This window comes from Diceros bicornis, chromosome 12 (assembly GCF_020826845.1).
Source record: "Diceros bicornis minor isolate mBicDic1 chromosome 12, mDicBic1.mat.cur, whole genome shotgun sequence".
Taxonomy (NCBI): domain Eukaryota; kingdom Metazoa; phylum Chordata; class Mammalia; order Perissodactyla; family Rhinocerotidae; genus Diceros; species Diceros bicornis.
In genome coordinates, this window is record NC_080751.1 from 41580372 (window position 1) to 41604477 (window position 24106).

General features: G+C 41.2%; 1 protein-coding gene across 2 annotated transcripts in view; it reads left to right on the forward strand.

Moving 5' to 3' along the window:
* THADA (THADA armadillo repeat containing) overlaps positions 1-24106 on the forward strand; it is a 312115-nt gene that overhangs the window by 224797 nt on the left and 63212 nt on the right. For both annotated transcript variants that reach the window (XM_058551343.1, XM_058551342.1), the window contains one exon: positions 11386-11480. In XM_058551343.1, coding sequence (XP_058407326.1) covers positions 11386-11480 — 95 coding nt within the window. The remainder of the gene's footprint in view (positions 1-11385; positions 11481-24106) is intronic.

A 24106-nucleotide genomic window follows, 5' to 3' on the forward strand; every position in this document is an offset into this window, starting at 1 on the left:
AGCTATTTGAGATCGGTCTTAGAGCATGAGTGTGATTTGAAGAGTATGTCAAGGTGGTGAACAACACGTGCAATGGCATACTGTAGAGAATGCACGTGATGGAGTGTGGGCCAGTGAGAGGATAGAGCTAAAGAAGACATGGTGTGTTTTGGAGAACAGTACAAGATTTGATAAGAGACCAGTTGTGGCAGGCCTTAAATGTCAGCCAGAGGAATTTGGATTTGATCTAAGAGTTAAGAGGAAGTTAATAAGCTCAGGCTTACACTGGTAAATAGGCTGCTATCTCCATGCATATGAGATACACTGAGGAGTGTATTAAATCTTTCCAGCCTCTCCCAACTATCAGCAAAATTTCCAGCCCCTCCTGGTGATTAACAAAAGCTCCTTAGTAGCAATCCACTAGCTCTCTTTCTGTCACATGGAAGCCCCTGTTGCCTGCCTGGGCAGCTAGTAATGGGAATAGAGATGCTGCTTATGTGCATTTTAGACTACATGACTATTGTCTTCTCAACATTGCTAAGAGGACCGAAATACTACAGAATTTATAGCAGGAAAGAGAATTTAGAGATCATCTAATCCAGTGGAATCCTTGCTTCAAACAGAAGCTTAAGTGGAAGTTCAGGATGTTGAAGATAGTAGAGATGGCAAATATGGTGCAAGCTAGGATGGGGGCCTGGAGGCCCACCCACATGGCCTCTCACCCATTGGGAGCCCCAAAAGGAATTAAGAGGAGCACCCTGACTCCCAGTTTTAAAACAGAGATCTAATCCTAACCAGTATTTGTAGATGAGGAAATAGACACAGGGGGGCAGGTGACTTCTTCCTACTTGACAGATGTGGCTGGCTCTGAAGATGGCTCAAGTTAGGGATGTAAATAGCAGATTTGTTTTGCCTCTTGATCCACTTTCTTCCTCTACTGCAGCCTGATCATCCTCTTAGAAAATACTGCTGGGGCCGGCCCTGTGGCTTAGCGGTTGAGTGCGCGCTCTCTGCTACTGGCGGCCCGGGTTCGGATCCCGGGCGCGCACTGACGCACCGCGTCTCCGGCCATGCTGAGGCCGCGTCCCACATACAGCAACTAGAAGGATGTGCAGCTATGACATACAACTATCTACTGGGGCTTTGGGGGGGAAAAAAAAAAGGAGGAGGATTGGCAATAGATGTTAGCTCAGAGCCGGTCTTCCTCAGCAAAAAGAGGAGAATTAGCATGGATGTTAGCTCAGGGCTGATCTTCATAGATAGATAGATAGATAGATAGATAGATAGATAGATAGATAGATAGATAAAAGAAAATACTGCCAACCCCATGCCCTTGGGCTTCCCGTTAGGCCCTCTCTCAAGAGCTGCCCTCCTGGGAACCCATGCTCTAGACCTTCTTGCCATCAAAACTTAGCTATTCTAGATCCCCTTTCCTCAGAAATCCACTCTCTGCTGGCTGACTGCCACTTGATCTGACCAACAAATCATGCTAACATGTTACTAAGTTCCAATATATACCTAAGTTAATTCTCCTGGTCATATAGCTGTTTTTCAGTAGTGAACTTTTGGAGACAGTACCTTTAACTGAAGTCAGTAATTCTGGGGTCAGGCTTTGGGGCAACACGCAGACCTGGTGGGAGTGCTTCTTTAGGCTCCGCTTAGCGTCCTGCATCTCTACCCTCATATTAAGCTGACTCAGCCCTGGTATGTTTATTCTGTGTGGCCAGGCCTCAGGCTGCCTCTAGGAGGGCTTGTAGGGCACGTGGGCTGGTGTTATGTGAATGGGCCGAGGGAGTGGCTTTGAGAAAGACCCTCCAAAGCCTTGGCGTCCTTCATTCCCCTCAGCTGCCTGTGATGCCCAGGCTTCCTCAGCAATTGGACTGGCCTGTGGGCCTCTGGAAATAATACCTTCCCACACAACTTCAAGAGTTTATTCCAGGATTTCCTCCCTGAGCCAGAAGGGACCCTCACCAACCTGAAGGCCCTGTGTTCCTAGGTGACCACAGGGAGGATCACTCTGAGAGGCACTTGGCAAATGACAGAGGCTGTGAATGCACCTTGCTGAAGTTGAGGAGAGGCAGAGTACTCTCTGGGTTAGCAGTTCTGGGTTCTGGTCCCTGCTCAGTTACTAACCAGCAATGTGTGACTTATAATTTCTTTGGGCCTCAGCTTTTATCTGTAGAGTGGGAAGCTCTAAAATGATGGTATGAAATAGATGAGAGGAGGGAAGGGCATGGTGAGTAATGAGTGTGAAAGTATAAAAGCACTAAGCAAATACGTATAGGAAATCTCTATTGTCAGAATACTAAGTTTTTATCAGCATCATCCATGTTGAAAACAGGCCTTTATGTGGCCTCACAGACAGCTGTGCTGGGAGTCTTGCTTTTCGCCAGACCAGCTCCCAGGACACAACACCAGAGCATGTGGCTGCAAACCAAAATACCCTCATTGTTTGGCACAGCATCTCACTTTTCATCAGATTGGGTTTGGGACAAATAGTTACAATTTGTCTAGAAAACCTTGATTCTATTCTTGGTTTTTGCCCTGATCTTGGGTAGGTCACTTGAGCAATATGAGCTACTTTGTTATTTGTAAAACTGGGAATAATAATGCCTAGTTTTCTTCCCTCTTAAGAATGTAATAAAGATAAAATAGGAATATTTTTTGAAGATAAAACTTTTCATAAAATTCAGCTGATACTATTATTATCATTGTTACTATTTTGCCAGGCTAATTTCCCAGTGTGTGCTTTGCCAAGTTCACACAGCACAGTTCTGTTGACTGCTGTTAGAAATTCTCACCTTGTGATCTACATACAGACTTCTCATGCAGCTTCTAGAAGTTTTCATTCACCTCACTTATTTATCCTTTTTTATAATCCTAGGGAGAAAGTAAAGTTTGAAAAGAAAGGAGACTTCTGTTAGCATTTTATATAATAACTGAAGCTATATATCCTCCAAGCCCCAAACTGTACCATAAAAGTTTTCTTGGATACTACTTTTCTCCCATAATTCTGAGCACATAGCTTATTAAGTTATTAACCAGCAATTTCTCTGGCAGCATATTAAACTTTACTTTTAAACAAGTCACAGAGGGGGGGAAACATGCATCTCTCATAAAAGGAATAAAAAACATACACCCTCTAAAACAGTTTCCCCAGGCTTTGAACAAATCCCAGGCCCCACACAAGGTCTCTTTTTCCTCATTCTCTGCACATAACTTGAGTGTTAGTACATTAATGAGAAAAAGATGCCTAATAGAAAGATGGAAAAAGATGAGGGCCTCTGGGGGAGTGGGAGGCTCCGTAGGGGTCCTCTGAAAAGGCAGGTGAGCCTTAATGGAGGGAGAAGGCAAAGCCTGGGCATTAGGGTTTGGGGCTTCCCCTCGAGCAGTGGCATTCCCAGGGAAGCAGAGGTGGCTGTGGCTTTGACCCTGATTTAAGAAGTGTCCCAGTGCCTTCTGTAGACTGCCTGGGCCTTGCCGAGTGTTTACTCGGAACCCTGGTAAAGTGGTTAAGGCTCTCTGTTTTCACAGATTCCATCCCCAAGGAACAAAACCTGCTTTTCCAGAGGAAGCCCCATTACTCTGTACTCCATGGCTAGGACATTTGGTCCCTTTCTGGACAGACTCACAGCTCATGGTCTCTTGCTTTGTGCGTGGCAGCTCACAAAGAATTCCCTATAAATTGGTCAGCCACCAGAGCAGGGCATGAAGATGGCTTCACTTTAAAAGGAAAATCCAAGTAGGAGGCCTGCGGGGCAGCTTATCCGTGTGGGTGTGAGTATAAACACTTGCAAAGCTCCAGACCAAGAAAGGCTGGATGGAAGTTGGAGCATACCATAAAAATGCAGCTCTGCCGTCACCCCCGGCCCCCACCCCCCAAGGCGAGGGCAAGGTAAATGAGCAGTCCTGGGTAGCCAGCCAGACCCTGCATGCTGCTGCCAGCTGGCCCCGCTTGCAGATCTAAATTCTGGATGTTACAGTGGGGGAAAATAACTTGTTTAAAAATATATATTCTGCAATTCATGACCATTTGGCACCTTGGTTTAAACAAATCCCCTGTTGTTTCTCCAGGAATGCCATATGATGGTTGCTTGGCTGGGGGCTGTGGTAAAAATGGAAATCAGAAGGGAGAGAGGGGTTCTTTTTATTTAATTTACACTTCCACATTTACATGACTTAATGCGGCCTGCATCAAAGAAGTACCTCCTGGTTCCTCACCGCAGCAGCTCTTCCTTTTATAACCAAATATAAGGAGACAACAACCCGTCTCTGGACAGCTACCATTGCAGGGACGTGAACTGCCTAGGGCTACAAAGATGGCCAGCGGGATGGATCTCCAGGAGACCAAAGGAAGGTCAACAAAATATTCTGTCAAGTCAGCCATTCACATTGCCCTTGGAGGCCGTTTTCTGATGGTTAGTCAGGGAAGGTTTCCTAGAGGACAGGCTTTGAAGTGAGGTTTAAATAAAGGACGTGGTGTGGCTCGACATGTGTCAAGTGGGGGGATCATGGCAGGATGTGGGAACATGTTACAGACTGTGTTCCCCTCTCCCTCTACCACTTTCCTTCTCTCTTTATTCTTCTCTTCTCCCCTCCCCTCACTTCTCACCTGCCTTCTCTCTCCTTTCTCCCCACCCACTTTCCTCTCTTTTTCTGGTTTTCTTCTTTCCAGACTCTTTTGGGCCAGACTGTCATGGTCCCCAAGATATTGCTCCATTAACTTCACTGCTGGCTCCATGGTAAGAGGCTGTGAGTGCTTTTTGCTCACGGTGGTCGAGACCAGAAGTGATCCGAGTGGGAGTGAGCCTGCCTGGGAGCCAAGATTAGAGGAAGAGCCTGCAGTGGGTGCTGATGAGCCCCTGCTAGGACGCGAGGCCCGGAGTCGTTCCAGGCTCACAGGCTTGTCGGCTGCGCCTGTTTCATTCTCTGGTCTTCATTCTTCCCCGCATGTGGCAAGCATGTCCCCACCTTTGTATCTTTGCTCCAGTGAACTCCCCTGCCTGGAATTCCTTCTTTCCTTTCACTGGCCAAATCCTTCTGTGTCTCCAGACCCTCCTCCATGACATTCCCTCTGATTGTTTTTTGTGTATTTTGTTTTTACACACACACACACACACACACACACACACGACCATAAGCTTTGCAAGGCCAGAACTTTGTCTTCTCCCTCCCTTTGTATTCCAAGTAGGATATCCCCCATGGTGCTCAGTAAGTGTTTCTAAATTAATAAAGTTAAGCCATGAGTCTAATCAGGATTCTCGGGGAGTAGTTCCCTAGGGACTGGAGTGACCTCAGACTCTGACTCTGTTGAAGTCCAGATATGCCTCTTGACTTAGAGACCTTAACAGACACTAGCAGCCTAAAGCCAGAACAGCTGTTTACAGTCCTCTGAAGATGGCGATGAATTCTTCTGAAAGAGCTTGGTTTGTCCAAAGTGAACTGTCTGTCCTTTCCAGGGTGCCCACCAAGGCTTCATATAGTGAGTGGGGATCCCAGCTCTCCAGTATGGTTTGGGCTGATGGGCTCCCACTGGGGGTTTCAACCCTTTGGAGCTTTTGGAGCTCTTGAAGGTCACTCCTGAACTCTTCCATTTTGGGCATTTCACCCATCCTCTGTCATTTCCTGCTGTCCTTCCCCTCCCATGTCCCCTTGTACTTGTTATTCTCCAAACATGTCATGTGCCCTGGTCTTTGGACATGCTCCTTCCTCTGCTGGGATCCATCTGCCCGTAGCCTGTATTTCAGACTCCTCATTCTCCAGTTCTCTGCCAGTCACTTCTAACTCACCCAGGTGGACCGGCAGTCCCTCTTCCACTATCCAACTAGTGGCTGTCAAGTTGTTTTTTTTCTTTTGAGAAGGAGGAGGGTTGGCTCTGAGCTAACATCTGTTGCCAATCTTCGTCTTTTTCTTTTTTCTCCCCAAGCCCCAGTGCACAGTTGTATATCCTAGTTGTAGGTCCCTCTAATTCTTCTACGTGGGACACCGCCTCAGCATGGCTTGATGAGCGATGTGTAGGTCCTTGCCCAGGATCCGAACTGGTGAACCCCCCGGGCCGCTGAAGCGGAACGCGTGAACATAACAGTTATACCACCAGGCTGGCCCTGGCTTTCAAGTTTTTTTGACAGCCACTCACAACAAGAGGTACATTTTACATGTGACCTAATGTGTATCTGTGTGCAGTGTGTATGTGAAATTTCATGAATTTCAAAATGAAATTTTACAGTTTGAAATGCTAATAATGGTTGTATAAATATGAACAGTGTGAAAAAAATGCAACAGAGAGGAGCTTTACTCAAGATTTAGCATATTTGATTTCAAGAATGTTTGCTTTCAACATATCCACCATCATTTTGGATACCAAGCATAACCCTATGGATGCTTGGTATCCAAAATAAGGTATTCAGTATAAGGTAAGGTGACTTACTACTTGGAAAAGAAAAAGAGAACAAATCAATCAATATTTTAACTTAAAATGATTGCATTTCATAAGTTATTTCCATCTAACTTTAAAGATAATTTATTAAAAATTCATTCTGTGCAAGGACTTTACAGAAACAAGTGAAGGCAACAATGCTCACCTTTACTACTTGGATGCCCTCTGATTATATTTTCCTCCTCCTGCCCTTCCCTAGCTCACTCCCTCCTTCCTCTTCCTTTCCTCCCTTCTCCTTCCTCTCTCCTTTTCTTTCTTTCAGTTATGCTAGTCACCACCCATTAGTTGATTTCATAACCAACAAAATGGGTCATAACCTACGGTTTGAAAAACACTATTCAGGACTCTAAGTTCCTTGAGGGCAGTGACTATGTCACTGAAGATTTCATCTTCAAATTTCTAAACCCTGGCACTATTCCTGGCTCTCAGTAGCCTCTTAGTAAATGTTTTCTGAATGAATGGGCCTCAGTTAAAAAGCTCTTGCAGCCACTGGGATTCCGGAAGGGACAGGAGAAGTGAATAATTTATCACAGACTTCCCAAGAGCTCCTGCTGTCCTCTAGACACTAGGGCCATTGTGGACGTGTCTGGGAAGCCCTACTCTCTGCCCTGCCTTCTGCCTAACCCCAACGTCCAGGAGAGGGGGATTTAATGAAGTTCAGAGATTTCCCAAAGCAGAAACATATTAATCAGGTTGTCGGGCAGATATTTGTCAAGGGACAAATGATAAAAAGAGTGGAAGAAAGCAAGATTTTTAGTAAGCCCTTTGTTTCATTTTATATAGGTAAACTTAGTCCTCATCATACCTGATTCCTGCTCCTCCTTCTAAAGCCTCTGTTATGCTATTTTCAGCCCATCTGTTAGACCCTGACCACTTCAGATTTTTGTCGAACACTCTAAATCTTCATTATACATGCCCTATGCCAGGATTTTTCCATTTGGGGGCAGAAAAAAGTCCCCCAGCCCACCAAAAACCTGTGGCTTGGTTTCTTCTCCAGCTGGCTTGCTCTTCCCCAGGATTTTATTCCCATCATCAAAGTGTCTTAACAGACCGAGAACAAACCTCTGGCTCACCCTGAACTCACAGTGTACCATTTCCAAGTCAGAACACCAAGTAATAGAGAAAAAAAAAAGAGAAAAAAATTATTTTCCTGACTAATAAGCCAGTTGAGGGTGAAGTCCGACTCTGACTCCAGACAGGGATGTTATGTGACTGTGGCTGTGGCTGTCCTCAAGGGTGGAGCCATGAACGGTGGGCTCCAGGCCAGAATTTCTCTCTGAGTCAGTCTCGAAGGAGAAGCCATGGATGGACTTCTTTGTGGCCCCAGATCTTCTCTGTTTCCTGGAATCAAAAGCTGCAGCATTTGAGGGAGCCTCCCATGATCTCGTTGACTACATTAGACATGGCCCAGAGCCTCACAGTTATGGGAGCAGTCAGAGTGGTCCCTGAAGTGTCCCAGGAGGCCAGCAAGGTCGCCAACCTGTGCCAAGTCAAGAGAAGATGCAGAACACTTCAGCCTGGCAGGGGGCTCCAGAGATTGCCAGCCTTTCCTCTATACATTTACAAATTTAAAAAAATGTATTAACTTAGCTAGCAATCTCACGGAAACTAGGCTTCCCTTCGGACTTGAAAATCAAACCAATTTCCCAAAAGCTTCTCTTTATGGTTCTGTATGGCTCCACCAACAGAAGAACATCCAGAGTGAGAAGCTGTGACTCTATGAGACCACACGGGAGCAGGCCATACATTTTTACACTAAGAAGCACCCCGTTAGCACAAAGTATCCCATCTCCTGAAAGCCTGGCTTGCCTTGCTCTTGTTCCCACCTTCTCAGCATGTTCTCTGATCTTCCCCAGCTGGTCTCCTGGGTCCCTGGACAAGCCGGACCAATTCCTTCTCACACTTATTACCCCCTCTCAAAATGTCCTTCCTTGTCAACTTTGTCTGTCTAAATTCTTCCCATCTTTCATAGCCCAGTTGGCATTATATCTTCGTAAACCCTTTCCATTTCTCCAGCCCATCCTGATATGTTTTTTCTTAACTCCTTACATCCTGTCCCAAAGTTTGTCTTTATTTTTGTCTCCATAACTAGACAAAATTCTGTGAGGTCAGAAATCATCTCATGTGCATCTCCTCCCAGCACCTAGCTCAAAACCAGATTATCAGGCAGCATTCCATCTGCTCTCTGCAGGCCATTTACTCAGCCCTGTGGCAGATATCTGATGGTTTATTAACCCCTGCATTGGGTTTTCTCACTTTTTTTTTTTTTTTTGAGTGGTCCTTTCTTTGGCAGGGGGGATGTCCTACCTGTTAAACAGTGGAAGTGCTAGAATTGTGCATACCATTAAAGAAGTTTTCTTAGATTGTGGGCTTTTCATAGTGGGTAGAAGAGTAAGGACAGGAAGTTATGATTGACAGACCTGGGAAAAACTGGGTGGAGACAAAAGACAGGGGCAGGATTGGGGGCGAGGGGGACCCAACAACAACAAATTCCAAATAGAGAAAAGTTTAAACAACAACAAAAAATGGAACTGTAAAGTACTAGAAGAAAACATGGGAAAAATTTTAAATATATATATTATATATATAATCTTGGAGAAGAGTTAGACTTTGTAAGCGTGACATAAAACTCAGGAGACAAATAAAAATAATATATTTGACTACATAAAACGAAACATCTTTGAATTAGAAAAACAATTATAAAGTTAAAAGACAAGTGATAAACTGCAAAAACATATTTGTAACATGTGACAAAGAGCAGATGTCCGTAATATATAAAGAGCTCCTACAAGTCAATAAGGAAAAGACCAACAACATAATGGATAGGGGATTTGAATACGGTTCACAGAAAAGGAAATTCAAGTATCTTTTTTGAAAAGCATATGATGTAATGGTCAACCTCACTTATAATAAAATAATTGTAATTTAAAACAATGAGGTATTGTTTTTCATTTATCTTGACAAAGGTCAAAAAGTTTAGTAATGCACTGTGTTGGCCAGGTTGTGGGGAAACTGGAATCCTCACACACTGTTGGTTAAAGTATAAATTGGTACCATCTCTTTGGAGAACATCTTGTCAAAATCAATCAAAATTTTGACTGTGCAAATATCTCAATCCAGCAATTCAGCTTCTAGGAATTTATCCTCTGAGTACTCACTCATATGCACAAAACTGATGTACTTATATATTTATTACAGCATTGTTTTCAGCAAAATATCTTAAGCAATCTGAATTATTTCAGTAGGGGATTGGTATATTCATGAAATTGAGCACTTTATAACTATTTTAAAAATGAGGCAAATCTCTATGTTTTCAATAGAATGATACCCAAAATATATTATTGAAAAAAAGTAATGCTCAGAACATAGTATGTAGTAAACCAGTTTGTATGTAAAAATAAACAGGTGGGTAGCTATCAATAAATGCTTGTAAATGACTACAATGCGCCTGCAAGGATATACTAAAAAGCAGTAAAAGCAAAAAGTACAAAGCATAGTGGTTGCTTCAGGGGAACAGAATATTGGGTAGAGGGTGGGGGCATGGAAAAGGAACTTAATTTCCATTGAATGCCCTTTTGTACTGTTTGAATTCTTTTTATAGCATGTACACGTGTTACCTATTTTTTAAAACTAACTTTTTAAAAATAGCTAGGCACAGGGATGACGCTAGGCCAAATGCAAGGTATAGATGTAAACTAGGAGTTAGGGGAGAGTAGGAGTCGGGGAGCGAGCAGATACGGTAGGTGAAGCAAGTCAGTGGGACAGAAAGGAGGCAGGTCAGCAACAGAGAGATCTTGAAGCAAGATGTCTTTAAAACAAAATCAAAAGTAACTGATTTTCTTTTCAGGCTAGAGCATATGCCAGCCCTAGGATATAGGCAGTTCAGGATAGAGTGGGAATAAATTTTAGGGAAATGGTAAAACTGTTAATTTACAGAGAATGAGAAGGATGGGTTTAGGGATCAAGAAAATGGAAATCCATTAGCCAGAACACTGTGCCATTCCCTAATCTTATGTTGGAGGCCAAGAAGGCAGAGGCTGGACACTTAGGGAGCGTCTGTCAGGGCCGGGCACCGAGGTGGGCGTTCTGGTTTTCTGTGCCACATTGAACCCTCACAGTGAGGTGAGTGTCAGGTCAGGAATCTGATTCGGGTCACAGAGATAATAAGTGGCAAAACCAGGATTCAAACCCAGATCTGTCTGTACTGTTTTTACTACTTGTGCTGAATTATTAGTGCACCGAGGAGGTTTGGACCCTGTTCATGGTCAGTATGAACTGAGGCTCAGAGCCAGGGCCTTCAGCACTGTTCTCAAAAGGAAGTCTTCATTTTTTCTTTTTTATCTAGACACCTAAATCCGAGCCCACTAACTTTTCCAGCATGTGGTTCCAAGAATAAAATGAACTGCTCCATTTATTGAAAGAAGAAGAAATTCCATGTGTGGGGAAAGGAATGTCTACTGCAGTGTGCGTTGATGCTTTTGTGTGTTTGGTTTTCAGCTGGGCAGCTGGTCATTGTAAGTCTATAGATGTGGTTTGTTGTATGTCAGGGCAAGTCTTCTCCAAAATGCTAAATCAGGGATGTTCATAACCAGTGATGTTTCCTCTACATTTGTCCACTTAAGAGGAAAATAATAGAATATAGTCGTTTCCCCCCATCTCCTTGTTTTCAAATAACTGGGATAGGATACTGGTTTTTGTTTGTTTTCAGTTTATTTGCAGCCAGAGCGTAGAGTTTTATCAGTTTTGTACACACGTAGCCCACCCTCCGCCATATGCTCTAGGATTTCATTTTCTCACTTGACTTAACTGATGTGTTCTTGCCATTGGTGATTATCTGTCTTTTTTAGCATTTGCTAGAACTCCCTAAGCCTCATGACATGCCTGATAGAAAATACCCATTCTCTCTTTTCTGTGACCCAGGCCTCAGGGAAAGAAAATGCCAATTTATTTTCTGTTCTTTACCTTTCTAGGCAAAATCCATGTTTGGTGACCAGAGCTGTGTATATTGATATTCTCTTCCTGTTGACTTGCTGCCTTGACAAACCCGCAAAAGGCACCCAGCCAGGTATGACTCATAGTCATATGATATAGTTATATCATATTTTGGAATGATTACAGGTCTTTGAAATGTAGGTGGGGTTTTGAGTGGCTCTGCCACACACTCCCCCACCTTCTACTTTTGTGAGACTAACCGCACGTCAAAATTAAACATAGCGTCATATGGTTCCCTCATAGAAGCTTCTCAAGGGAACTTGCCCTTGTTTAGTTGGAAGTTTGCTCTGTATTTTCTGTTTGGTCATTCAGGGAAGAGTGTGGACTCTACTCAGATACCCTCTGTGCTTCTAAGACCTTGGCTCTTTCCTATTTCATGCATTTTCTTTGAAAGATCGTCATCTTCAATAACTGCGAGTTCATTCTGTTCCATTCTGCAGAGATAACTGAGCTGGACTCATTTGATGCTGGAGCCTGGATATTTGAGACTCTGTCTCAGATCCACCCCTTGCTACCTAAGCTCTGACTTTATATGTGTTCCTTGGTCATATATGTTTCCTAGTGTGGGCCCCAGATCCACATACAATTATTCTGTTTTAACCACGATTCACAAAGTGGTTTTCTTAAAAGGGAGAAGGGCAACTCTAAATAAAAAAATTTTTTGATGTGTTTATATAAGAGACTGCAGGAAGTGCTGTACATGAGTTCCAGGCCACAGACTGAAACTGATTTTCATCAACACAAACTGGAATGCAGAGTAATGAACCTGCAACTGGTTAAAATCAGCCTCTTCTAATTGATTAGGCCTGTCTAAAGGAGGCTACAATTACAAAGTCAGATTCTGAGTGCAAGCAGGCCAGGCCTTTTCTCTGTTACATTTAGTCTGTCAATGATTTGTTGTCTTCAGTAAATATATTCAGGCTGTCAGAGTCCAGCTCTGTCCATATGGAACCCTGTTCCCAAATTCAAACCAATTTAAAATGCTTTGAGGGGGAGGTGCGAACCCGCCTCAGCTGGATCAACGTGTATTAGCCCACAAAGCCCCTGTGGCCATGCAGAGGTAGTAATAACACGCCTGGACTTTTGTCAGCTCCACATCCCTGCATAGGGGTAGCTGTTGTATCCGTTTGGTAGAAGAGGATCATATAGTTTTATGGCTGAAAACAGTCCTAGTTTATACCTCTTGTCCCAACATCATTATTAATGGTGCCCCCTTTTATTCTTGAAAGGGTCCAGGTTTGCACAATAAATTATAGGGCACCCTAGCTATAAGGGCCCTCAGGGTTGCATCCACTGTATTTTACACTTGAGCTAACTGGGGTCCAGAGATTATAAAGAGATTATCAATCACATGTTACCAAATAAGTTGTTTTGGGTTTCCGCCGTTTTTGTATTTCAGTTCCAAATTCTATATAGCTTTATAATACTTCTCTGCTTAGTATCTAAAGGGCCTTGGCCGTGAAAGAGTTGCTCACTACGTACAAGCCCATTCATTGGGATCCTATCAGAGTTGTGTGGTTGATTATAATCATTAGTTTATTTGAACTAAGTTTTTCTTGGCATATTAGTACCATTATTCCTTGTCTGGAAGGGTTAACCCTTGAATGTTGTAAAATACCCTTCTCTCTTCTCCAACTGCCTGGTCTTTACTGACGAGTTGGGCTCCCCTATGAGGATGACTTTGGCCTTTTTGAATCATCCTTTCCTCCAAACTTTTACATTATATAGAGTTTATACTCCAATTAAATGTGATCACAAGCTGTCATTTATTACTCAGCAGATTTCACTTGCATCGACGTATTATTCCTCTTAAAGTCGTTACTTTGCAGAGTAAGATGTGAGGAGGATGGGCGCTTACTCTTCTTCTAATATGGCAGCCATAGCACTAAACATTTTATCCTGCACTGTGCAGTATGGCATGTGGCTCTTGAGCACTTTAGATGTGGCTGATCCAAATTAAAATGTTACATAAAAATAAAATACACACCGAATTTCAAAGACTTAGTATGAAAAAACGAATGTAAAATTTCTCACTAATTTTTTATCTTGACTCCATGTTGGAATTATAATATTTTTGATATATTGGATTACATAAAATGTGTTATTAAAATTAATTTCATCTGTTTCTTTTTACTCTTAAAATTGTGGCTACTGGAAAATCAAAAATTCCATATATGGCTCATATTATATTCCTGTTGAACAAGTACTGATTTTGTCCAGTCCTTTGGGAATTGCCCTCATAAATCACAGGATATATGTGTATGTGTGTATGTATCTATGTCTATCTATATGAATGTATGTATTCATATAGTAAATCCACACAAACAGTGGTAACAAAATTTCCTCCTTTGAGGATGAATTAAGATTTTTAGAACTAACCAAATGTGAAGTAAAATGGCGATTAAGATGAATAACACTGTTTGGGATAAAAATAAACTGTGAGCTTAAAGTAAGGAAATCTATTATTATGTGTTTCATAAATTGTTTCCAAAAGCAGTTTGAGCAATAGCTAAATATATCACCAAACAAGGTGATCACTTTCTTGGATGTGTAGATTTCAAAAGAATGTCATGACATTATAGTTTTACCTTCTAAATACCTTGAAAGAATGGATCATGCCTTACATTCTTTGTCCCCCGGCTAAGCACATAGCAGGCCTTCATTAAATGGATTTATTAACTGATTGATTGAAATGCAGAGTTTTCCTCAGTTTTTAGAATATTAACAATTATCATTGAGGGGCCGGCCCTGTGGCTTAGCGGTTAAGTGCGCGTGCTCCGCTACTGGCGGCCTGGGTTCGGATCCAGGGCGGGCACCGACGCACCGCTTCTCCTGTTGCGTCCCACATACAGCAACTAGAAGGATGCGCAACTATGACATACAGCTATCTACTGGGGGCTTTGGGGAAGAAAAAAAAAAAAAGGAGGGGGCCGGCCCGGTGGCGCAAGCGGTTAAGTGCGCGCGCTCCGCTGCGGCGGCCCGGGGTTCGCTGGTTCGCATCCCGGGCGCGCACCGACGCACTGCTTGGTAAGCCATGCTGTGGCGGCGTCCCATATAAAGTGGAGGAAGATAGGCACCGATGTTAGCCCAGGGCCGTCTTCCTCAGCAAAAAAAAGAGGAGGATTGGCGGATGTTAGCTCAGGGCTGATCTCCTCACAAAAAAAAAAAAAAAAAAAAAAAGGACAAAAAAAAAAAAAGAAAAAGAAAAAAAAGGAGGAGGATTGGCAATAGATGTTAGCTCAGAGCCGGTCTGCCTCAGCAAAAAGAGGAGGATTAGCATGGATGTTAGCTCAGGGCTGATCTTCCTCACAAAAACAAAAACAATTATCATTGAGATACAAATCTTATTTAAACTCATACATCAATTGGATGTAAAATCATTTTCTGAATTCAAATCAGATGTTTATATCATGTGTATATGGTTATAAATATGTATATATCTACCTCCATTATTAGCTCACAAAGCTCAGAGTAGGAAGTATGCCACATAGGCTTTCAAGCCAGATCTCTGGGTTTGAATCCCAGTCTGCCATTTACTAGCGTTGTGACCTTAAGCAAGCAAGTCGTTTAACCTCTTTGAGACACTTTTTCTCAATTGTAAATGGGAATAATAATAGGATCTATACCTTAGAGTCAACTAATACAAGTAAAGCCCCGTGTAAAGAATGTGCTTTGCATGGCACAGAATAAGTGGTCAATAAGCATTAGCTACCATTAATACTATTATTATCATCATTATCATTAGCTGGTAACCATGCATCTAATCCAGTCTCCTGCAGCCTGGCGGAATTATGCTCTACCTCTTACATTCACAATTCTCCTCACATTTTTTTTTTTTCTTTTTGCTGAAGAAGATTTGCCCTGAGCTAACATCTGTGCCAATCTTCCTCTATTTTGTATGTGGATAAGTGGAGCGCACCAAACTTAACCACTAGGCCATGGGGCTGGCCCCCTTTTCATATTCTTAAACATCTTCAGGAAAGAAGAAATGCCTGCTTTCCTAGGAAGACACCGAAGCATAGCATACCTGGCATAGAATGTCAGGAATTCACTTTGGAGTTCACTTGATTACGGATGTTCCTGCCCCTCTGACTGATCCAGAAAATAATCATTTTTTGTTGTTGTTCATTTATTTTTTCATTCATCAGACATAATATGCTAGCATCAGACATGTTGAGCACCTATATCTGGAGGTACATATGAAAATGTCTTGGGCTTTTAAGTAGATGCAATAAGGGATTATGGATGCTATAAAGGAAGTGTGTGTGGGATACATTTGAGGCACTAAAGAATGAAAGGTCATTTCTACTTGGGAGGGAAGGAAAGACTTCATAGAAGAGGAGGTGGTTGAGCAGGGTTTTGAGGATGAGTAGAGACTCACCAGATGGACAAGGTGGAGGTGGGCATTATAGACAGAGGGAGGAGCATGGCCAAAGCCACAAAAGCACCCAGCCTTCAAAGAGCCAGGCGAGTGTGACTGGAGTGTCGGGTTCAAGACCAGGCGGCTGTGACTAGAAGTGAGGCTGGGGAGGCAGGCGCTCAGTCATGAAGGGCTCATAGGCCAAAGTCTAAGGAGCTTGAGCTTGACCTTGTAGACAAAGGAGATTATTGGAGAATATAAAACGGAGAGTGGGGTCATGTGATTTTAGACAAGGTGACATTTCTTTCTGTGCCTGCATCCTCACAGGATTCTTAGGATCCTTTTGAAGCTAAGTTCCTACTGTCACTGAAAGAAAAATGTAATTGAAAATTCATTCATAGAATGTCAGGAAGATTTGTCCAGGCGTTGTGATAATCAGTATTGGGGTTTTGGGAGATGGAGGGTGGGGAGCGGAGGACCAGACTAACGTTAAAGGCAGCACAATGCTGAAAATAGTTGTTTTAGAATGGTGTGATTATAGAAGGATTTCTTCCTGTAATTTTCCATTTTACTGATTTTACACAACATAATTCTGTTTTACTCGTGTGTGTACATGTATTTCAACAGTAAATGTGTGTACATGTGTTTCAACAGTGAATGTGTGTACATGTATTTCAACAGTAAATGTATCTAAATAGGAATCTTGAAGGAGATTAATTATTCCAAAAGAAACAAAGTAATATCAATTTCAGGGAAACTTTTTTGGTTGGAGGAGGATCTGCCCATCTCCTCTCAAATACTATTCTGTAAGTGACCTTGGAAGGCTATTCCTACCTCTAAAATGTCTTAGAACCACATTGAAGGGCTGAGGGCATAAACAATGAGAAAAACAGTGAAGGAGAAAGGCAGAGAAGATGATTAGAAAAGCTTAAGATAATGATGTGTTTTGTGTAATTCAAACTTTTATCTTAGTACTTCCCAATCATTTGAGGTTTCCTCAGCCATTAACTAGGTTTTAAAAATTCCAAATCTGGGGGTTTTGTTTTGAGTTTTAAAGTGATTTAAACCCACAAGGACTCTCTGTCCCCTGTATTCTTTTTCCTCTTCTGAATCCAGCTGTCATCATTAGTATATATCAGTTTCCTGCTGGAAAGAAAATTATAGTCTCCAGTTGGAGCTGGGGTGGGTGAGGCAGAAGAGTCTAACTGCCGCAGGGACTCAGAGGCTGGTTACAGGCCTGGGCAGGGACATGGAAACGGGAGCTCTCGTTCTCATTTTACACCCATCTTAAGTTATTTGCTCTCGGGTTGGAAATTGTCCATTGAAATATCTATTTACTGAAACACTGTCTGAGACCTGACTAAATATTTACCCCCTTTATTCTGAGAGATGGACTTTCTATTTCTCTCTTATGCCCACATCCCTTAAATTTGTGTTTTTCTCAGCTATTCAATTGAACATTTTATTTTACCAGGTATTTAAACAAATATCTTACCTATTTGCACTTTCTGACTTTCGGTTTAAGTTCTCTTGGTGGGTTTCTGAGTGGATTTTTCTTTTCCTAGTCTCCATTTTATTAATTTTATGTAAACTAGTTATTTCTTTTATAATTATATGTACATATAATGTATGTATAATCTTGAAGAGGATTAGTTTATCCCAATGAAAGAAATGACATAATAACAGTTTCATAGAAACGTTTGAGGTGAAGAAGGATTTGTCCATCCTACTCCACATCATATAAGTGATCTCAAAAGGCTGTTTCCCTACCCCTGAAACGTATAGAGGATGCCCATCATATTCTCATTGTCAGGAAATATTTTTAAAAATATATTATCTTCCGGGTAGGGATCATAATAATTATGACCAACATTTATTGAGCATTTATTTAACTTCATGCCAAGCACTGTGCCAAGCATTTTGGGTGCACTAATAGGAGGTACTGGTGGTCCTTCATTTTAGACATTAGGAAAGTGAGGCCCAGAAAGAACTGCCCGATGTCACGTGTATTAAGATAGCAGAGGCTGAGCTCTCCAGCCTCCTACCATGTGGCCCCACAGCACACTTCCACATTCTTCTAAATGCCTTAAATCAGGACCAATCAGGAAAGCCACTCACTATCTCAGGGAGGGGTGCCCCAGAATCCTCTTTGTTGATTCAACTTCCAGGCTTCTGCCCCTCCTGCAGAACCCCCAGGCCTCAGAGAGGGATCCCCTTTACAGGAGCTTCCAGATCACATGCTTTTTATGGGGACTTTCTTGCCTGTGTTTCTGTCTCCCATCCCAAGAGTGTGTGGGATAATATGAGAGCATACCCAGGACTGGAGCAGTTACTAGAAAGAGAAAGCTTGACTGCTCCCGGGTAGCCACCTGCCCTTTTTCCCTTTGAAAGTGAACTTACGGCCACTGCACGAAACTCTTCCCAGGACCAGGCTGCTGGTGATTGCATTTTGTGGTTTCTTTGTTAGTTGGGATTTATAGTTCAGATCTCATCATTCTGCCAAGTGCAATAAACATTTTGTTTTAACTGGAATGTAACTTTTATTATTGTTATTATTTTTCTTCTAAATGCCTTAAAAGTGACCAGCTTGTGAGTGTGAAGTCAGAATCTGTGAATAGTCTAAATGCCAAGCCAAGGTGCTTTGTAGATGAGTATCAGATTAGAAGACAGGCTCTCATTTATTTCTCTTGTATTTATATAATGGAAGTTAGGTAACGTAAGCCTTCCCAAAGGCCAGCTTAGATGTTGCTGATGGTTAAATGGTAAAATATGTGAGAAGTATTCAACAATGCCTTGTATTTGTACTGCCTAGAACGTGAATAATAGATGTGTGACATGAATAGATATAAGGTCAATGATTTTTATGACATTAACTTCCTTTACCTAAGTTCCTGGGAAATATAGCCAAACAATTATAGAGAATAAAAACATTGGCAACTTACAAACACCTGCTTTGATTATTTGGTCTAATTAGGTTAAATTTAACTAATCCCATCTGAACAAATTGAAAACAATTCTTATCTGTTCCCTTGGTCATGCACTTTTATTGGTGCTGGATGCAGATTTGTTTAATATGACACAGTTGGTGCTAGTCTCTCAGCTCTGGGTGGGAGATAAAAGGGAATTGAGAACATATTTTGAGAGTCTTCTGGGCACGTTGTATTTCTGGGCCTGCAGCTAAGAAATTTCAAGGAAAAAAAACAGGCTTTGTTGTCAATAAATTAGTTGCTTTTCTCCAAAACACTGGGACTGTCGTCTGAACTATTGCTTTTGCCAAAAGTATCTTTCCCAGGGAACAGTGAGCTCCTAAAATAAGTGGATGATTCCTAGCTGCCTTTCGGAAGTCAGAATAATACAGGATGTGTTATTAGATTGCTAGGTTCGTGTGGTGTTTACCCCTTGTTAATTCCAAGCCTGGGGCTGAGAACATGGGCCTACAATTCTTAGAACTTCAGTTTAGAGACCATTTGATCAGTAGGTGAAGTGGAAACTATAGCAACGAAGTGACTTGCCCAAGGACACACAACTGGTTAGTGAAATAGTCAGGCTTTCCTGGCTCCTGGTCCACTGTCCATTTCCATGACCAAAATTATGGTCATAATTTAATCATTTATAATAATTATAATCATTTATTTAATCATTATTCATGGTCATAAACAATCTCATAATAGTGTGAGAGTTGGGCTGAGTGTCTGGATCTGTAACAGAACCACATCGTGAAACCTTCTTACCCACATTTCCACCCTGGGAGTAAAATACTACTCAAATGAGCAACTGGTGTCTCAGAACATTTGTGATTTCAGTTTTTCTGTGTTCCTGTCTTGCCCCACACCAGCCCCCCTCATCACAAATAATCTGAAACTAGTTGCCCATGTCAATTAAATTTGTTAAGCAAGTTGTTTTTGAAAGCTTATTCTACACTCATGTAAATGGAATCATACAACGTGGCCTTTTGTGTCTGGATTCTTTCACTTAACATAATGTTTTCAGGGTTCATCCATGTTGTAGCATGAATCCACACTCTGCTCTTTTTTATGGCTGAATAATATTCCATTGTATAGATACACCACATTTTGTTTATTCATTCATCAGTTGATGGACATTTGGGGTGTTTCCACTTTTTGGCTATTATGAATAATGCTGCTATGAAGCTTCCTGGACAAGTTTTTTGTGGAGGAAATATGTTTTCAATTCTCTTGGCTATTTACCTAGGAGTAGAATTGCTGGGCCATATGCCAACTCTAAGTTTAACTTTTTTTGAGGAATTGCCAAACTGTTTCCAAAGAGACTGCATCACTTTACATTCCTACCAGAAACGTGAAGTTTCCAATTTTTCCACATCCTCAGCAACACTTATCATTGTCCACGTTTTTTTTTTTTATAATTTTATTTATTTATTTTTCCCCCAAAGCCCCAGTAGATAGTTGTATGTCATCATAGCTGCACATCCTTCTAGTTGCTGTATGTGGGACGCGGCCTCAGCGTGGCTGGAGAAGTGGTGCGTCGGAGTGCGCCCGGGATCCGAACCCGGGCCGCCAGCAGCGGAGCGCGTGCCCTTAACCGCTAAGCCACGGGGTTGGCCCTGTCCACGTTTTTTATTACACCATCCTAATGGGTGTGAAGTGGTATTTCATTGTGCTTTTGATTTGCATTTCCCTAATGGCTAATGATGTAGAACATCTTTTCTAGTGCTAATTGGCCATTAGTATATCTTCTTTAGAGAAATGTCTATTTATATCCTTTACTCATTTTTAACTTGGGTTATATTTGTCTTTATTCTTGAATTATAAGTGTTCTTCATATATTCTGGATATTAATCCATTATCAGATACACGATTTGCAAATATTTTCTCCCATTCTGTGGGTTGTCTTTTCACTTTCTTGATAATATGTCCTTTGATGTACAAAAGTTTTTAGTTTTGATGAAGTCCAATTTATCTATTTTTTCTTTTGTTGCTTGTGCTTCTGATGTCATAGCTAAGAAATCATTGCCTAATCCAGGGTCACAAAGATTTATACCCATGTTTTCTTCTTAAGAGTGTTATAGTTTTATCTCTTAACAAGTAGGTTTCTGATCCATTTTGAGTTAATTTTTGTATTTGATGTGAGGTACAGGTCCAACCTCATCCTTTTGCATGTTGCTATCTATTTGTCCCAACACTATTTGTTGAAAATACTTATTCTTTCCCCATTGAATTTCCTTGGCACCCTGGTCAAAAGAATCAGTTGACCATAAATACATGGGTTTATTTCTGGACTCTCAATTCTATTCCATTAATCTATATGTCTGTCCTTATGCCAGGACCACACTGTCCTGATTATCATTGCTTTGTACTAACTTTTGAAATCAGGATGTATGAGTCTTCCAGCTTTGTTCTTCTTTTTCAAGATTATTTTGGCTGGGTCCCTTGCATTTTCATACAAATTTTAGGATCAGCTTGTCAATTTCTGCAAAAAGAAAGAAAAACCAGGTAGGATTTTGATAGGTATTGTGTTAAATCTGTAGGTCAATTTGAGGAGTATTGTCATTATAACAATATTATGTCTTCACATATTCGGATCAGAACACAGGATGTCCTTTCATTTATTTAGATCTTTTTCAATTTCTTTCAGTGATGTTTTGTAGTTTTTCAGTGTACACATCAGGAACATTTTTTGTTAAAAATTATTCTTATTTCATTCTTTTTGATGCTGCTGTAAATGAAATTACTTTCTTAATTTCAATTTGAGATTGTTTGTTGCTACTGTATAGAACTACAATTGAGGGCTGGCCCCGTGGCTTAGCGGTTAAGTGCGTGCGCTCCGCTACTGGCAGCCCGGGTTCGGATCCCGGGAGCACACCGACGCACCGCTTCTCCAGCCATGCTGAGGCTGCGTCCCACATACAGCAACTAGAAGGATGTGCAACTATGACATACAACTATCTACTGGGGCTTTGGGGATAAAAAAAAAAAGGAGGAGGATTGGCAATAGATGTTAGCTCAGAGCCGGTCTTCCTCAGCAAAAAAAAAGAAAAAAAAGAGGAGGATTAGCATGGATGTTAGCTCAGGGCTGATCTTCCTCAAAAAAAAAAAACTACAATTGATATTTGTATGTTAATCTTTTATCCTACAACCTTACTGAACTCATTTATTAGCTCTGATAGGTTTTTTTGGTGGACTCCTTGGAATTTTCTGTACATGAGATTGTATCATGTGCATTAGAAATCGTTTTTACTTCTTACTTTCCAAACTGGATGCCTTTTATTTATTTTTCTTGCCTAATTGCTCTAGCTAGAACCTCCAGTACAATGTCAAATAATAGTGGCAAAAGCAGACATCCTTGTCTTGTTCCTGATCTTAGGGGGAGAGCTTTCAGTCTTTCACCATTAAGTATAGTGTTAGCTGTGGGTTTTTCGTAGATGCCCTTTATCAGGTTGAAGTTGTTCCCTTCTATTTCTAGTTTGTTGAGTGTTCTTACCATGAAAGGGTGTTGGATTTTGTTGAACTCTTTTTCTGCATCTATTGAGATAATCATGTGATTTTTGTTCTTTATTAATATGGTATGAGTCATGACTTTTTATTGCTGAGTAGTATTCCGTTATATGTATGGTTTTGTATTAATTCACCAGTTGAAATACATTTGGGCATTTCCATTTTTTGGAAATTGTGAATAACGTGGCTCTGAGCATTCACATAGAAGTGTTTGCGTGGTCATATGTTTTCATTCCTCTTAAGTAAAACCTAGGAAGGAGATTATTGGATCATATGATAAGGATTGTTTAATGTTATAAGAAACTGCCGAGGCCGGCCTGGTGGCGTAGCGGTTAAGTGCACACGCTCCACTGCAGCGGCCCGGGGTTCGGATCCCAGGCGTGCACCGATGCACCACTTGTCAAGCCATGCTGTGGCGGCATCCCATATAAAGTAGAGAAAGCTGGGCACGGATGTTAGCCTAGGGCCACTCTTCCTCAGCAAAAAGAGGAGGATTGGCAACAGATGTTAGCTCAGGGCTGATCTTCCTCACCAAAAAAAAAAAAAAGAAACTGCCAAACTGTTTTCCAAAAGAGCTTACTTACCACTTTACATTCCCACCAGCACTGTATGAGAGGTCCAGTTGTTCTGCATCCTCACCTAGACTTGGCATTGTCCCTCTTGTTAATTTTAGCCATTCTAATAGGTGTGTGGCGGTGTCTCATTGTGATTTTAATTTGCGTTTCCCTAATGACCAATTATGTTAAGCATCTTTTCATGTACCATATTTGCCATACATATATCTTTTTTGGTTAAGTGTCTATTCACGTCTCTTGCACATGTTTTTTAATTGAGCTGTCTTATTGAATTGTGAGAGTTCTTTATTCTGGATGCAAGTCCTTTATACAGACAAATATTTTGCAAATATTTTGTACCTAGCTGTTGCTTGTCTTTTCATTTTCTTATGTTTTTAATTTTGATGAAGTCCTATAAATTTATTCTTTGTGTTTTTTATATTTTTTGTATCCTAGTAAAGAAGTCTTTGCCTATCCCAAGGTCACAAAGATGTCGTCTCATAGTTTATTCTGCAGTTTTAGATTTAAGGTTTTATGTTTAGATCTATGATCCACTCTGAGCTAATTTTCATGTATGTCATGTGGTAAGATTGAAGTTCTCTTTCATTTTTTGCATACAAATATCTAATTGTTCCAGCACCATTATTTCTTTAAATATTTTTCCTTCCTCTTTTTCCTCTCTTTCTGGGATTGTACTCATATGTATATTAGGTCACTTGAAGTTGTCCCATAGATCGTTGATGCTCTGGGGTTTTTTCTATCTGTGTTTCATTTTTAATAGCTTCTAATTTATGTCTCCAATTTCACTTTTCTTTTGCAGTGTCTAGTCTGCTAATTCCATCTAGTATTTTTTTTTATTTCAGATATTATATTGTTCATCTCTAGAATGTCCTCTTTATATCTTTTATATCTCTCTTCATCATGTTCCATTTTCCTCTAGGTTCTTGACCATGTGTAGCATGTTTCACATTCTTGTTTCTAATTCCATTATCATTGTTATTTCTGGGTCTGTTTCTTATTAATTTTTCTCCTGGTTATGGGTCATATTTCCCCACTTACTTGCATGCTGGTAATTTTTGATGAGACACTAGACAATGTTAATTTTTATATTGTTGGGTGTTGGATTTGTTTTATTCTTTTAAAGTGTTGGACTTTGTTCTGGCGCGTGGTTAAGTTACTTAGAAAAAATTAGATTTTTCCAAGACTTGCTCTTAAGCTTAATTATGGTGGGTCCATCCTAAAGAGGAGCCTTTAGTTTAGTGCAAATTTAGCTCCACTCACAAGGCAATACCCTTGTGAGGTCTCTGCCTGA